At 38.5% G+C, this 16,196-nt stretch overlaps 1 protein-coding gene across 1 annotated transcript in view; it reads left to right on the top strand.

The window, feature by feature from the left end:
- Positions 1-16,196, top strand: part of Tmc1 (transmembrane channel like 1) — a gene marked incomplete at its 5' end in the record, with an annotated part of 100,745 nt that overhangs the window by 75,223 nt on the left and 9,326 nt on the right. Inside the window, 2 exons of the mRNA XM_075975253.1 lie at positions 3,141-3,269; positions 12,188-12,255. Coding sequence (XP_075831368.1) covers positions 3,141-3,269; positions 12,188-12,255 — 197 coding nt within the window. The remainder of the gene's footprint in view (positions 1-3,140; positions 3,270-12,187; positions 12,256-16,196) is intronic.

Genomic DNA, 16,196 nt, shown 5'->3' with positions numbered 1-16,196 from the left:
GAATTTTAGTTGCCCATGTTGGGTACCAATTTTTTATAAGGAGGCTGCTTGTTTGTTCCTGGCTGCTTAGCCCTGAAATAACTACACAGAAACTGTATTAATTAAATCACTGCTTGGCCCATTAGCTCTAGCTTCTTATTGGCTAACTCTTACATCTTAATATAACTCATTTCTATTAATCTGTGTATTGCCACATAGCTGTGGCTTACCAGATAAAGTTCCAATGTCTGTCTCAGGCAGGGCTACATGACTTCTCTCTTGACTCTGCCTCCTTTCTCCCAGCATTCAGTGTAGTTTCCCCCACCTAGCTCTACTCTACTCTATCAGGTAAAGCCAGTTTCTTTATTACCCAATGGTGTTCACATCATACAGTGGGGAATCCCACATCACCATTTGATGGTTGATACTTAAAATTTATACAAGTGTATTCATATCCTCCTTGTGGAATTGATGTAAAATATCATACCTTGGAGGAGAATATTTCAGTCCCTGGGTGATGACCCTTCTTCAAGGAGGCATGAGGGACTGTCTCACCACTTTGAAGTTTTCCCTTCTCAAGAAATCTTCCTGAGGAAATTAAAAAAATAACCTCCTCAACCTACCTCTAGACCATGCTTGTTGTCAGGGGCTTAGCATTGACAAGGGAATAAAAAGGCGAATGAGAGCATAGAAGAGAAAGATTTCATTCCAGAATAACCAGGAATTACTAGTGCATATAATCTTCTGTTCCATATTTACTTAATAGCTGATACATACCCAGAATTTTTGGATACTAGAGATATAAAGGGATTGAAAGGGGAACACGTTTTGTGAAAATTACAGCCTTATTGATTATTACATAGAGAGAGGCAAGGCCATTAACAACATAATTATAAAAAGATTTCAAATATACATTGGCAATGAGACAAAGATAGAATGCATGCAATCTGAGTCCATTTTGTTATAGCACATCTCTGTATCAGTGAGAAAAGGATGCTTGCCTTAGTCCTGCTCTGACAAGGTTTGTCAGTTGGTACAAACTGAGACAGGAGGGGAGTTAGGCAAGGTTGGTTGAGGAAGACCATGTGCAAGGCCAAGTACCCTGGAAAAGCATACATATATATGTAGGTCTAAAAAAGGCTAATGAGACTCAAACGAGAAAATAATGGAGGAGAAGTACAAGAATAACAGAAAGAGCTGTGTGCAGGGGCCCCTAGAAGGATGTGGAACTGCTTGCCCCAGTGATGAGAGGTTTTAAAACACCTATGAGCAAAGGCTTTCTTTCCTTTCTGTCATTTTTTTCTTTCTTTAACTCTGCTTTGAGGTCAAAATGTCCTACTGCTTCCAGGCCTTTTTCATGGGTTACTTTGCTGGAAAATTAGTGTTAAAATAATCCTAAAATACACATTTAAAATTTCAATAATCTTTTGTTTTCATTATATTTACATTGTAGTAAACTTACACCTAAGGCAGTTGCTGTATATATTTAACTTTAATATATTATAAAATAAATATTAGTTATTAATATTTCATATGGTATGCAAACATGGCAAGGAAGGGGTTGATGGCTTATCATGCCAGGAGTTTAGGGGCCCAGCTCTGAAGCATGAGACTGGAAATTCACTGATTACTCTGTCAAATGCTTACTTGCCCTATGAGATAATTAACTTGTTATTTTAGAAAGGAGACCATCTAGACAAATGGAAGTAAAAAATCAAAAGACTTTTTACAGAATAGTGGTATTTCTTTTTCTTATTTTTTTTGAAGACAGGGTCTCATGGACCCTAGCCTCGATGTGAATTTACTGTGTAGCTGAGGATGGCCTTGATCTTCAGATCTTCCTGCCTCTGTCTTTTTAGTGCTGGGTCACTGGTTTCACCACTGCTGGTGAACATGATTCTAGGAATTGAACCCAGTGTTTTGTACATGCTAGGTGAGCCCTTTGTCAACTGAGTCACATCCCCATCCTTGACCAGTAAGTAGTACCTCTCCAAAATTATGCCTTTATATATTCAATGGCATTAATCTTCAGAATACAATTTATTGTAAAGAAACAGAAAAGGAACATCAGAAATCAACTATGATGAAGAATATTTAAATTATTTGCCATTTTTATTAATGGTTGTTGTCATATATTTCCATGAGGTAATACTAATCTTCCTGCCCAACTCACAATGCATATAATTTGCATTTAATTTAATTTCAAACCCACACCACAGAAGTGACTTGCCTTTTCTAGAACACACACACACATACACTATATACATAGTGTATATATGTATACTCATAGACATATATATGTATACCTACATGAGTGTTTTGTTAAAAATAAGTTTATTCCACGTATCTTATCCTATAGATTTTTTAAAAACTTGTGTTGAAAACAAGATTTTATATTTTTAAAAGTATCACTGTTGTGGTTTGAATGTGAAATATACTCTACAAAGTGTTGTGTTTGAAAATCTGATTGCAAGCTGGTGGCACTGTTTTGAAAGATGGTAGACTCTTTAGGAAATAGAGCCAAGCTGGAGAAAGCAGAGCACTGGGGGAAGGTCTGGGGTAGGGTTTGCCTGAACACTACTGATGTTCATTCTTTGCTTCCTTACTGTGTTAGTATTGTGACCAGCTGCCTCACACTCATGCCAATATGCTTCCGTCATAATGGACCGTATCCCCTTCAAGTGTAAGCCGGAGGAAACTCTTCTCTTTTATGTAACCTCTTGTCATGTATTTGGCCAACACCAAGGAAAGAAACTAATACAAGCACTTTTTAAAACAACCTCATTGAAGTTCCAGCCACATACCATATACACATTACACTTTCAAAGCACACAATTCAATGCCAGATACAAACCTAAAATGCATGCATATTGAGTATTTTTCCACTTGTTTTTAAACTTCGGTGTCACAAAGTTTCTCCGTAAAAACAAGAAGCTGGTAGGAAGATTTAAGGATGGAGCTGCTTATTTTATGAGTAACAAAATACACAAGAGCTATTTTTCATTTACTCGATGTGCCCACTTGTCTTTTTTTTTTTCTCTTTTATCATTAGCTTTAGTCTTCAAGCCAGGGACTTAGAAACATCACAGTTTTGATATCAATATTAGGGTCATCTGAAGACCAAAATGTGTTCATTAATAAAGACTGTATTATTGTACCAGGAATTTGTACGACTCACCGTTTCCGATGTTTTGACCACTTACGTCACGATCCTCATTGGTGACTTCCTCAGAGCATGCTTTGTGAGGTTTTGCAACTACTGCTGGTGCTGGGATTTGGAATACGGATATGTAAGTATGGTGTTGACTTCCTCTTTATCAGATTTCTGCTCTGTGATTCATTTACACACATAGCATGAGTGGCAGGATGCCTCAGAGTTACATGAATGAAGTCGCCTCGTGAGATGCCAATAAGCAAATATTCATCAGTGCAGTTATCTGTTAATGAGACTTTCTCTGTCTTGCCAGCCAACCTCCAAATAATGATAGAGACTTTTTTTTCCATTTTTTTTTCTGAGAGAGAGTTTCTCTGTGTAGCTTTGGAGCTTGTCCTGGAACTCACTCTGTAGCCCAGGCTAGCCTTGAAATCACAATCAACTCTGCCCAGCCCAGCATGGTTGAGGCATGTTCCCAGTCTTTGAGAGCCATGCACATTGCACCATTTTCAGGCACACAGTGGGTCTTATGTTGCCATTAAGCAAGGTGTAGCACTCTGCTTACAAACCTCATTTAAATGCTCCGTACCTGGACCTCCTGAAAGAGACAAATCCATTTGTGCTGGCAAACCAGGAAGCTGCTGTTTTTAAAGTAGTCATGCAATTTATGCTGCTAAAGCTGAAGCAGGAAACCTCTTAAAGGAGCCACATCTCTGCTTGCCACCAGCAAGCAGAGCAAGAAGTTGTATTAAACTCTGTTTGTGTGTGTGTGTGTGTGTGTGTGTGTGTGTGAGTGTCTAGAAGTCCTTCCCCAAACTGTCAGGTTTTAAGTGGATTTAGTTGGCCACTTTGGCACAAATTAATTTGGTGTCAGAGGCCACTCATTTGTTCCCTGCTACTCAGACCTAAAATAATCACACAGAAACTATATTATTTGCAATATTGTTTGGCCAATAAATTAAGCATATTTTCAGCTAGCTCTTATATCTTAAACTAACCCATCTCCATTAATCTGTGCATCACCACGGGATTGTGGCTTACCAGCAAAGTTTCAGCAAGTTCCTGCGGAGGCATTTGTTTCTTGTGGCAGCTACATGGCTTTCCTCTGACTCTACCTAATCCCTTTCTATCTCTTTTGGCATGGCTATATTCTGTTAAGCCATTGGCTGAAAGCAGCTTCTTTATTAACCAATAAAAGCAACACAATTACAGAAGAACTTCATACACCATAGAGACTTCTTATTAATTATGAAAGTTTCAGCCTATAGCTTAGGCTTGTTTCTAACTAGCTGTTATAACTTAAATTAACCCATTTATTTTAGTCAATGATCTACTATATGTCATAACTCCTCTTCCATCTTGCACCTTCCTCCTGTTTCCTTTCCATGTCTTCTGGTGTCTATCTTGGGGCCTGGATTCCTCTTCTTTCTCTCTCTTTCTACCCGGAAGTCCTACCTATCCTCCCTTTCTAGCTATTGCCATTTCACTTTTTATATTAAACCAATCACAATGACACATCTTTATAAGTGATATTAAATTTTTCACAATAGTCATAATTCAGAAAAACCCAGACTTAAGTGTCATGGTTTCTTATACCAAAATAAAGTCAGCTCTGGATCTTTAAAGTTATGGACCTTAAACTGTCAATTAAAATGTTGAAGGAAACCTTGGCCCCATGGTCAGTTCCTTTTCCACGAAGCTAGTTGGTGTCACTACAAGATTGCTATAAACTATATACTCTTTATATCCCTGTGAATTTTGCTGTGGGACTGGGTAATTATCACGCACCAGTTACTATGTGGTACATGAGGTAATAAGAAGGTGCAGAGAATGTGGGGTTTGCTTTATGTGGCTCACAGACTAACAGTAGCCTGACAGAGACAAGAGTGGGGGACTGTGGATGTTTCAAGGAAGACTCAGTTTGCTGTCAGGACTTTGCTTAAATGGAGCCTGGGGTAGCCTAGTTTTCTGAAACAGAGCACAGGTTCCTCTGAACCTCTGTGGTGTTGTCTTTATCACCAGCTTTTCTTCTGTGCCCACGTTAAAGTCACCCTCATACTTCAGGAAAGAGGAACAGCGCACATACTTGGTTCTTGGTCTAACATGTCAACAGGTCTCCACTGCCCTTTTATACAAATAAAATTGGTTTCAGTTAATCCATAGAAACAGGAGTTGCAGAAATGATAGTGTCCCTATGTTTAAGCCCTCCATGGCTTTGTAAGCACCCGAATGTGCCCCAGATACCTTTCTAGGGCTCTCAGGCTCATTCAGTTTCCTTCTTTTCTTTCTGTTTCAGCATAGTTGTTGGGTTCTAATTTACACAAATATAAACTCTTAAAATTTTCCAACACAAAAAGGTCTTTTCATGTGCACTTATTATTTCTTCCTTAAAGGGGTGCTGTTGTCCACTTCCTTCTTGTCGTTAAGCATCCCTGTAGTAGGTCACCCCCAGACTCCTTCTCTGACCACCATTCTAACTTAGCTCATCTAATGCTATGGCAACTTACAGTTTTGTTTTATAAACAAGATGTACAGCTACTCAACATTTCCTTTTAAATTGCTTACTACCTGTCTCCTCTTACAGTGAGGCATGTATGAAAAAACTGTCTGTTGTTTGAACCAGGCTAGTCACGTGGCAAATACTCTCTGTTGACTGTTGATGAACATGTACCTCTACGCCCTGATACCATCAGGGCAGTGGCAGCAGCTGGAAGAACTCTTCCTTTTTATAGGCTGGGCCCAGGACATTGTTCTGGTCATATGTTTTAAGCCAGCAATGTTTCTCTTCCCCCGCCCCTCCCAAGAGAAGAAATCTTCTGCACAGGTGGTCTCACTTCTATCTCAGGCTTTCTTGTATCTAGACAAAGCCTACATTCGAGTTGCTGAGCCCCATCTTTTGGCTGCCTGACTTTGAGACAATATCTTTTATTAGATCATCTTTGCCGCCCTCACTTAAGGTGCCCCCTAGGATGAAGCAAAAGCAGTTAGGTAATGTTCTCTGGTCCGTAGCTGTGAGGTAATGCAGCAGATCCCAGATGCCCCTGTGAAGCTCTCCTATTGCTTACTATGAAGTATTCATCTGGTCTGGATTCGTTTCTATTTTCCCTGTCTGACTCAGCTCCTTTGAGGCTGACATAAAAATTGCCATCTCTTTCTTAGATCATGGTTTGTCTTTTGTTTGCCTTTTATCCCTTGCTGCTTTCTTCTTAAGTGGTAGAAAAGTTGACTATGAATGCAAAGTCAATATAACATGACCTGGATGCATAAAAGCTGTAATTAAACGACTGTAATTTATTATTTATTGTGTGCTGACGGAGCTCTTGGGTTAGTACAAAGTAAAGGAAAACGAGTTTCTGTTTTTAAGTCATAAAGGAAGACTTTTCTCTCATTCTAGCTTTGGAAGGTTCTTTGAAGGAAAGCTCAGAATCAAAACAAGTTATTAAATGTTAATGTTGGGTCATGTATCTTTATTGTGAATTATATCATCTGCAAATTGACTGACTTCCTTGGAAACCTTTAGGTGCTGGTCACTATAAGCAAATCTGTGCAAGGTGCTGAGGGGTATAGAGGAGATGAGAAAGCTGGAGTCCACAGAGAAGATTCAGCTTGAACCTGAAGTCTTGATTTTAGTTTGCCTGCCTAGTGCTTGGATATTTTTAATGAGCTCATTCTTTTAAAACTGAGAATTTCTACATAATACATTTCATTTGTTGACATGTTAGAAAACCTGGCCATATTAGACTCATTCCCAATTGGGAAAACAGGCAGAAAACCCCCACCTTCAGGCAGTAGGACAGTCATTCTTCAATTCTACAAGAACCACTACCTATATCTTGCGAGCTGTGAGAATCAAAAAAGGCATACAAGGTAAAGAGCAAAGGACAGATCAATTGTTCTCAGACTTTGGAGTGTATGTGTGAGAAGACAGTAAATAAGAGAAGGAAAGAGAAAGGAAAGGGGGGAAGAGAGGAGAAGAGAGAGAGAAAGGAGAGAGAAAGAGAAAAGAATCTTCAGAAATTGAAAAAAGAAGCCCGGCGATGGTGGCGCATGCCTTTAATCCCAGCACTCGGGAGGCAGAGGCAGGCGGATCTCTGTGAGTTCGAGACCAGCCTGGTCTACAGAGCTAGTTCCAGGACAGGCTCCAAAACCACAGAGAAACCCTGTTTGGAAAAACCAAAAAAAAAAAAAAAAGAAAGAAATTGAAAAAAGAGTGGTCGTTTCTGTCACAAAAATATTATTTCTTTGTTTTCAGAATTTCAAAAATATGAGATTTTTGTTAAAAAATTGAAAAATACAATAAAGTTAAATATAAAAATAAAACTACAGATAATCCTACCATTAGTGAGAACATTTAAATTATCTGAATCAAATAATCTTAATGTTGCATATATGTGCATAGTTATTATGTTTTTATATGTCCCATTATAGATTTAGCATGTGTGTTTGTGTACGTATATATACCTGCGTGTCTAGAGAGACGGAATCTACATGCCTATTTTGTGTCAACTCATTGGCTTATCACCACATCTTCATGTTACTGCTAGATTATAGTGCGATATTTATTTGTGAGTTGGGGACTGAGTCTAAGGCCTTGCTCATGCTAACTTGTGCTCTACTACTAAGCCAAAACCTTAGCCCTCTATAATGAAAATTGATTTTTATTCACATAGATTAATTGTATAAAACAATCAGATTTGCTATGATATTTAAATATAGCATATAGTATATTTTATCATAGTCACTCTTTGCTTAGTCTCCCTCCATCTTCCCCTTCAACAACCCAGATTGTCTAAATTTTAATTTCATGTCTGTTTTAGGCCCTCCTACCTTGCACAATGATGGGAAACATTCAGTTCCTATTTCTATGAATCTAGTTTATCATGAAGATCTGCACTTTCATCAATTTTTCCACAAATGTAGCATGATTTTTAATTAATATTAATTTTTATAATATTCTACAGTTAGATTTAGAAAAATTTATAGTAGTTTCATCAGTTGAACTATATTTTTGTTAAGATAACTGTCATGACGACATTTAATTATAATAACGTAGGCAAACATCATCATATCTACATCATAGTGCTATCCACACATTTGTTCCTTACAACATATTTCTCTAGGGTGGTTTGCTTGGTTAGAGAAAAGGTGCCTTTTCTGTCTTCTGTTCTCTTTTATTTTATTTTTGTTGTTGCTCCCTAGTTACAACAAATGTCTTAAACTAATGTTTAATTTACACTGACAACAAGCTTAGTGTTTATCAACAAAAAGAGTCAAGAGTATCTGAGAAGATGTAGAATTATAAGTGTGAACAAGTTCTTCATCTTTTTATATTTGTATTTTTAAGGAGATCTTTGTTGCATTAATACAAACTAAAACCATGAGAGATTTCCTTGAGATCTGATGAAGAGGCTCAAGGTTATCCATAGTAATAGTCAGACCATCCCATCTGGGTCCCCAAGAGATGAGTGACTTGGCCCTGCTCAAGCACTCAGGAAACACTAGGGCAGAGCATACTGCTCAAATGTAATTCCAAGTTGTGTCCATACAGAAGACTACAGAGCACAGAGGACACCCTTGCAGCCTCGCTGTTTCCTGTCTGTTTAGAAAACTGACAGCTTATTCCTTCAGTTGCTTCTGCTGTGTTGGGGAGGCCAGCGGATTCCCAGTTTGTCCCTTATGCTTTTTTTTTTTTTTTTTTTTTTTTTTTTTTTTTTTTTTTTTTTTTTGGTTTTTCGAGACAGAGTTTCTCTGTAGCTTTAGAGGTTGTCCTGGAACTAGCTCTTGTAGACCAGGCTGGCCTCGAACTCAGAGATTCACCTACCTCTGCCTCCCGAGTGCTGGGATTAAAGGCGTGCGCCACCACCGCCCGGCTCCTTATGCTTTTCTTATAAAGATTTCTTTCTTTTTATTTTTTGTGATGTGTGAGTATCTACATGTTCGAATGTGTGGTGCATGTGTATTAGTACCCCCAGAAGCCAGAAAAGGTGTTGGGGCTCTTAGAGCTGCAGTTACAGTTACTTGTGAGGTTTCCCACGTGGGTGCTGGGAACTGAAGTGAGGTTCTTTGTCACAAATGCTCTGGACCAGTGAATGGCCTCTCCAGCTCCTCCACTGTGCTTTTCTGGTCAGCAAGTTAGGTCTCAAATATCTCATTCAAAATGACATTGTGGGAAAATGGAGGAACTTAAAGGGTTGAATTTGTTACATGCCCCATACTTGGCTAAATCCTGATGCCAAAAGCAACCACAATTGAAGGTTTGATTCTTAAAAAGGCAGCAAGAAGCCCTTTCAGGCCACAGATGATGCAGATCACCTAACTAAACAGCTTTCTAATGTGTTTGGGGAATCACACAGGCTCTGGGCAAAAATCATACTCCAGGCAAAAGGCTTCGGTGGCATAGGACAGAGCCCTCCAGTGAACAGAGAGATTTGGAGTGCATATTGTCCAATTAGAGGAATTCTTGTTTCTTCCCCTGCCCTCTTTTCTCTCCCCTCCCTCACACTCCTTCCCTCCCATCTTTCCTTCCTTCCTCCTTCCCTCCCCCTCTCTTTCTTGAATTCCTTCTATTCATCTTTCCTTCCTTCTGTCTACCTTTCTCTTTCTTCCTCCCTCCCTCCCTCCCTCCCTCCCTCCCTCCCTCCCTCCCTCCCTCCCTCCCTCTCTCTCTCTCTCTCTCTCTCTCTCTCTCTCTTTCTTTTCTGTATATACAGGGTCTTCCATATAAAACGCTGGCTTCTGATTTGCTATATAGCTAAGAATGATCTTGAACTTTCTGATCCTTTTTCCTCCACTTCCCAAATGTGCAGATTACAGGCATGCACCACTGAACCCATTTTATTCTGGAGCTAGGGTGTACAGCTGGGCTTTTGTGTGTGTCAGCTCAGTGCTCTATCAGCTAAGTTAGATCTCTACTCCCATAGACTTGTGAGGTGAAGGACACTTTTTTGTTGTTCATTTTAGAACACAAGCTTTAGGCTAAACCTTTTGTATCCAGTGAACATTATGCTTCCAGTAAAACTTCAGACTAAATAAGTAATATACATGTATCCGCTAGCACTGCCTCGAATAAGTTTATATTGAAATTATCCAGGTCATCTTTGAACACACAGGGCTTTTCTTCCTTCTGTCTCATCTTGCCATTTGATCTTGTTTAAACTTTATTATTCTGGCATGTTTGCTATTTATGCCCTGGATTTGTTTCAAGGTAGATTGTCCATATTTATAAGTTGTGAAGGAAAGATAGTTTTGTTTTAGGGGGAAAGTGATAGGAGGCTTGAATTCATAAGGGTTTTGAGGAGAGGTCATGATAGGGATAGCTTTGTTGGATAGTCAAGTCAGAGACCTATTCTATCTTTTTACATGTGCCCTCCAACATGATTTAAGTTAGATCTTCGACCATTTCAGACATGTATACAATGCATTCTGGTTATCCTTTCCTCCCACCCTTTTATTTCCATACTGACCCTTGGTTCTCGGGCATAAAAACTGAGATACTCTCTTGTCACTATGGTATGTTTATGTGTATGTGCCCATGTATATATGTACGCATGTATGTGTATGTATCATGTATGTGCATGTGTGGACGTGTGTATATGTGTATGAGTGTGCATGTATTTGTGTTATGTATGTGTGCGTGCTAATATGTGTGCATATTTATGTGTATGTGTGTATATGTATGAGTGTGTTGAGGGATGGAGTTGTTATGGCTGAAGAGGGTAGAATCTGCAGTGTTCTTAGGAACCAGACACTCTCATGAGATCTTCTTGGCCATCCTAATTCCTATGCTCAAATTGATCATGCTGATTAACATAAAATCCATTGATTTAGAAGCTTTCCTACTAGGATAGATAATGTCTTATGAGGAAGCCTTTGGATAAGCTGCCCTTGGACAGGCACCTACTGCAATAATATTGGGGGTCTCTATGCAAGAGCAACTTGGAGCTGCTGCACTGAGTTGGACAGGATTGTTTATGACATGATAGCTGGACATTTAGTATTTTCTACATTTTTTTATTTCTTTTTCTATATTTACTTTATTTTAAAGTTAATTCACATTTTTTTAAAAAAAAATTTAAATACACAAAATTCTGTGTCACTCCCATTTTCTGATGACTTACTGGTCTTTTTTTCTACTGACAGTTCCACATGAGATTTCTTAAAAAAATTATACTAATATAGTAGGCTATTATATATTTTTATTTATCATTAGAACACAGTTTTCACTGATTTAATAGTCTTCCAAACTGGTTAGAGTTATCAGCAACAATATATATGCATGTATCTAATGTTGGCCACATAAATGGTTTCATCATTCCTCATTAAAATTTTTTTAAGTATTTATTTATTTATTTGTTATGTATACAATATTCTGTCTGTATGTATGCCTGCAGGCCAGAAGAGGGCACCAGACCCCATTACAGATGGTTGTGAGCCACCATGTGGTTGCCGGGAATTGAACTCAGGACCTTTGGAAGAGCAGGCAATGCTCTTAACCACTGAGCCATCTCTCCAGCCCCTCCTCATTAAAATTTATCAGCCTTTCTGATGACATTGTTAAGACAAATTCCTACCTGTGAACTTACCAGATCAAAGAAAGAGATTTTGAAAGCCTTTAAAATAACTGTCATCCTGTTTCTAATGATGAGATGCAGTTTTTACTTTTGTCATCAGGTAGATGACAGTGCCCCATCATACTTTCATTTGGGGATGTCACACACATACCCTGGGAGCACATGTGTGAAGGTCAAGAATAGATTCAAAGGTTTGTTGCTGTTCTTCTCTTTCCATGATGTGGGCCTTAAGATTGTATGCAAGCTGTTATGCTTGGCAGCAAGCACCTTTACCCATGAAGCCATTTTGCCAACCCTATGACTGGTTTTTAAAATGAGTCTTTGTATATTGAAAAGTGTTACATCCTTCTAGTTCAATGTATTCCAGTTGTTGCTCTGCTACTGTTGTTGAAGGGAAGTAGTGGGCTTAGGTATATTGATGGGAAGCTACTTGCTGGTTGTTTTCAATTTGAAATGCTAACACTACTGTGTGTGTTTTCTTTAGCCCTCATACACAGAATTTGACATCAGTGGCAATGTCCTTGCTCTGATCTTCAACCAAGGCATGATCTGGTATGTCAGTTGTTGGACATTGAAGCACATAGGGAAATGTCTCCCAGGTCATTGTTGTAGAAGGAATTGCAGCTAGGTATAGAGAAGACCCCATTCTGGGAATTCTAGCTCTTTATTTTCCTTGGTAGAAATGGGTGGTGTGGATAGATAATAAATAATAATAAATAAATAAATAATAAATCATCAGCCTGTTTCATCAGTTCTCCTTCAATAAAAACTGAGAGTCTATGCTCTTTCTGCTGGGTTGATTTAAAGATTCTCTTCTTACATCCTGTCACACCAGGATTGAACAGGAAACTATCAGTCATCAATAGTCAATCCCATTAGTTGCTGTAAGGAATGAACTATGTTGTTGTACATGGCTTTTGAGAAAAACTGGTAACATTTTCTTTCCACCTTTAAACATAATAAAAGCATATGTGACAACTATTCTTTTTACAAAATATTATCAAACCCAGCACCTTATAGATTTAGATACAGCACATATTTTAGGAAGTTCAAGTTAAATATAAGATCTTCATTTTGTAATGTGTTGAACAGGGCTATTTGCACAAGGGAATTTTTATTTTGATGTGAAAAGGCTGTCATATTTTCTATTAAGTGGAGGCATTTTCACTATCAATTCTGACAGGTTATGATAAGTTGATAGAGTGAAAGCCAGCTTTGAGTTTTAAAAATTGAATCACAGCATGCAATTCATCTGGGGATGCTGTGTCTTAGAATCTGTCGCTCTCTGCCGAGCGTCCCAACCCACACACAGTTACAGGGAAGCTGCTCTTTCTTCCTGGGGACAGGGACTGAGGGCGAACTATACCACTGTCCTGTCACAGGCACCAGAATAGCTTTAGCTGGTGTTTATTCTCTTCTTTGAAAAATTAGCTTCATATATCATGCACATCTTCCAGTCAGAATCGTTAGACCCAATGTATGCTGACAGAGCCTGGAGCTCTCTACAAACAGGAAAATCATTTTGCTTCAGTAACATAAGGGCCACTCCCAAGCCTCCATCATTCCGTCAATGGGATCTGTTGAATTTATGCCTCCATAGGTGAACTAGTACAAATTAAAAAAAAAACAAATATTTTCATAGTTGTCACGTCAGACATGGTTAAGAATGTAATTCCTGTCCCCTCCCTTGCTTTCTATGTTTTGTAAATATGGATCCTGTGTCCAGAGAGTTGCTTTATTTTCTGTGTAGGGAAGAATGACAAGGAGGTCTAACCTAAGCACTCACAGACCCAGGAGAGGGAGGGAGCAGCCCCCATGGAGGAGAAGCTTCTTCCAAGGCAGGAAGTAGACAGCACAGCTACTGGAGTGTTGTAAAACCCATTCCTCCTACCTGCAGCATCTATACAATACCACCAATGCCGCTGGACTGCTGATGCCACCGGTGTAGACTCACACTGAATGTCTATTGTGTTCTTCGTGAGCTAACACAGCAGAAATCACTGTTATTGTCCAAAAAGTCATTGTAATTACTACCCTGATTGATTTTGCTTGAAATTTTGTCACAAGTCTGCTATTGTTCATACTACAATACTGAGAAGATATAATTGGTAGGTTTTTTTTTTTTTTACAGTTTGTTAATGGACAGCAAACTGCATGCTTGAAATCTCTGTATTGCCACTTAGTGTTCATTCTTCACACTGGTCAGGCTTGTCTCTGGTGAATTCAATTAGGACTTTAGGTACAAGGGTATATAATTTTAAGAAAGTTTAGGTTTTAAATTACACACCAATTTTTGTCTTTGAGTCAAGTAGACTAAACCTAAATGAAACATCTCTCCAGGTCAGGAAGTGATTTGTGTTTTGTGAATGTAACAGAGAAGCACACACTCCTGAGTTTATCCTGAGGCAAAATAACTCTTATTCTTCCCCTTACCATGAGGTCAGGACTTGGCATGGATATTCTTTGCCTAACTTCCAGGAAGTTGATGAGGGGATGGGGATATGGTATGGTCAGAAAGTGTGGGGAGGGTAACATGTAAAAATAATATATTCTTTCTGCACAGGGTCCACACACACTATGATCCTGCTGGTTTATAAAAATGAGGAGCTAGTGCCTGTTAGCCATTTTCTATTGAAATAATCAAAACACGATAGGGGTTTTTATGTTCCATCCCATCAGTTTGTGACTCAAGACCTTCAGTTATTGCGTTAAGAGTTGCTGAAGACTGTAGATCACTTGCACAGATATTGCCAAAGTGAAAACATTTGTTGTGATTTAATTCACTGATACACTTATTTTGAAACTAAATACCATATATTTCTGTAATATGCTGAAATGGGAAAAGCACATAATAATTTTAAAAGATCGGGATATAGAAGAGGCAGTAGACACTGTTTAGCGAACAGTGATGGGAAAGTAGAGAGTTTCAGATCCATTAGGCATCATCCTTCCAGACCTGTCACCTTTACCCCATCACGTGCTCAGGGTTGAGTAATTTACCTGATACGTGTGTGCCCCTGGAGCAACAAGGAGGGCCAAATAAAAACGCTTTCCTTTGCTCTTATCGTCTTAGAACAAAGTCATTTTATAAAGCTGAGATGGCATAATGGTTTATTTTTTTAGCTGAAAGATGATGGCATTAGGTCTGGGTAAGGGACTTAGTGGGATGAGCTGATTATAAGTCACAAACCAAGAGGAGGTGACGACATTAAGACTGAGGCATTATTGTGCCAGAACTTGTGTTTTTAAGTTATGCCTGTCAGTCATGTGCATTTCATGTCCGTGTTTATTATGAAATTATTGTGTACCTACTGTGTTAGTCAGGGTTCTCTAAGGAACAGAACTAATAGATTAAAATCCAAATATATACATATGTATTTTATTATATTTACAAATATTTTATCATATAAAATATTACAATAAAAATTATTATATTTATAGTTTATAAAATACATATATGTATTTTAAAAATAATTTGAGTGGCTTACAGGCTGTGGTCTGAGTAGTCCAGCTATAGCTGTATCCTGACAGAAAGGCCAAAGATCAGCTGATAGTTCTGTCTACGAGACTGGAAATCTTAGCAGTCCCAATCTGATGATGGAGTCTCAGAAAGGTTTTATACAACTCTAAGCTTTTAATTAATGTTGGAATTCCAAAGAAGTAGGTTCTAACACCAGGGAAGGGACACCTCAGTATAGATGAGATTGAGAGCCGGTGAGATTGAGGGCAAGCAGACAGAAAACACGAGCTTTGTTGTTCCATGTTTTTTCATGTCACCAGAAGGTGTGGCTTAGATGGAAGATGGATCTTCTAATTTCAAATGTTGAAGATTTAGGCTGGGTCTCCCAGCTCAAATAATCCAACCAAGAAAAATCCTTGGCAGGTATGCTAAGCTGCTTGGGTCACTTTCAAATGTAGCCAAGATGGCAACCAAGATTAGTCATTAAAAGTCTATTTGTTATCAACTTTATACATAATCATATCTCCTTATATTATGCTTAACTTTCCAAACAATAATCAAATCATAATTATGCATAACACAACTATCCAACATTCAACCACCAATGCATCATAGAGTAAGTGGCTGTAGGCTTTGATGGACATTCTTCTAGTTTTATAAATTACTTACATATGACAAATGTTTACATGTACACACACATGCACACACAGATGTAGGCAGATTTAAGAAAATCTAGAGTTTGAATTGTGTGAAAAATTTCATCTTGGGCTCAGATTGTACATAAATGAAACACAACCCCTCTCATCTTCACAACATAGAGCAATAAAATATCTGGTGTAAGCTGAGGGAGAGCTCTGATACCATGCCTTATCCTTACTTTAGAAGTGCTTGCTGATGGAATAGCCTCTACCTGGAACATTACCCTCAGGGCAGTTAGAAGAGAACACAAAACCACATAGGACTGGTCAAGTTTTCTGCCAGCACTGAGGGATCGTATATGTAATCATCTTTTATTGGTCCAAACAAGTCACAT

This window comes from Microtus pennsylvanicus, chromosome 5, assembly GCF_037038515.1.
Source record: "Microtus pennsylvanicus isolate mMicPen1 chromosome 5, mMicPen1.hap1, whole genome shotgun sequence".
In the NCBI taxonomy this organism is placed as follows: Eukaryota; Metazoa; Chordata; class Mammalia; order Rodentia; family Cricetidae; genus Microtus; species Microtus pennsylvanicus.
The sequence above is the reverse complement of the archived record's forward strand: the minus strand, read 5'-3'. Positions and strand labels throughout refer to the sequence as shown.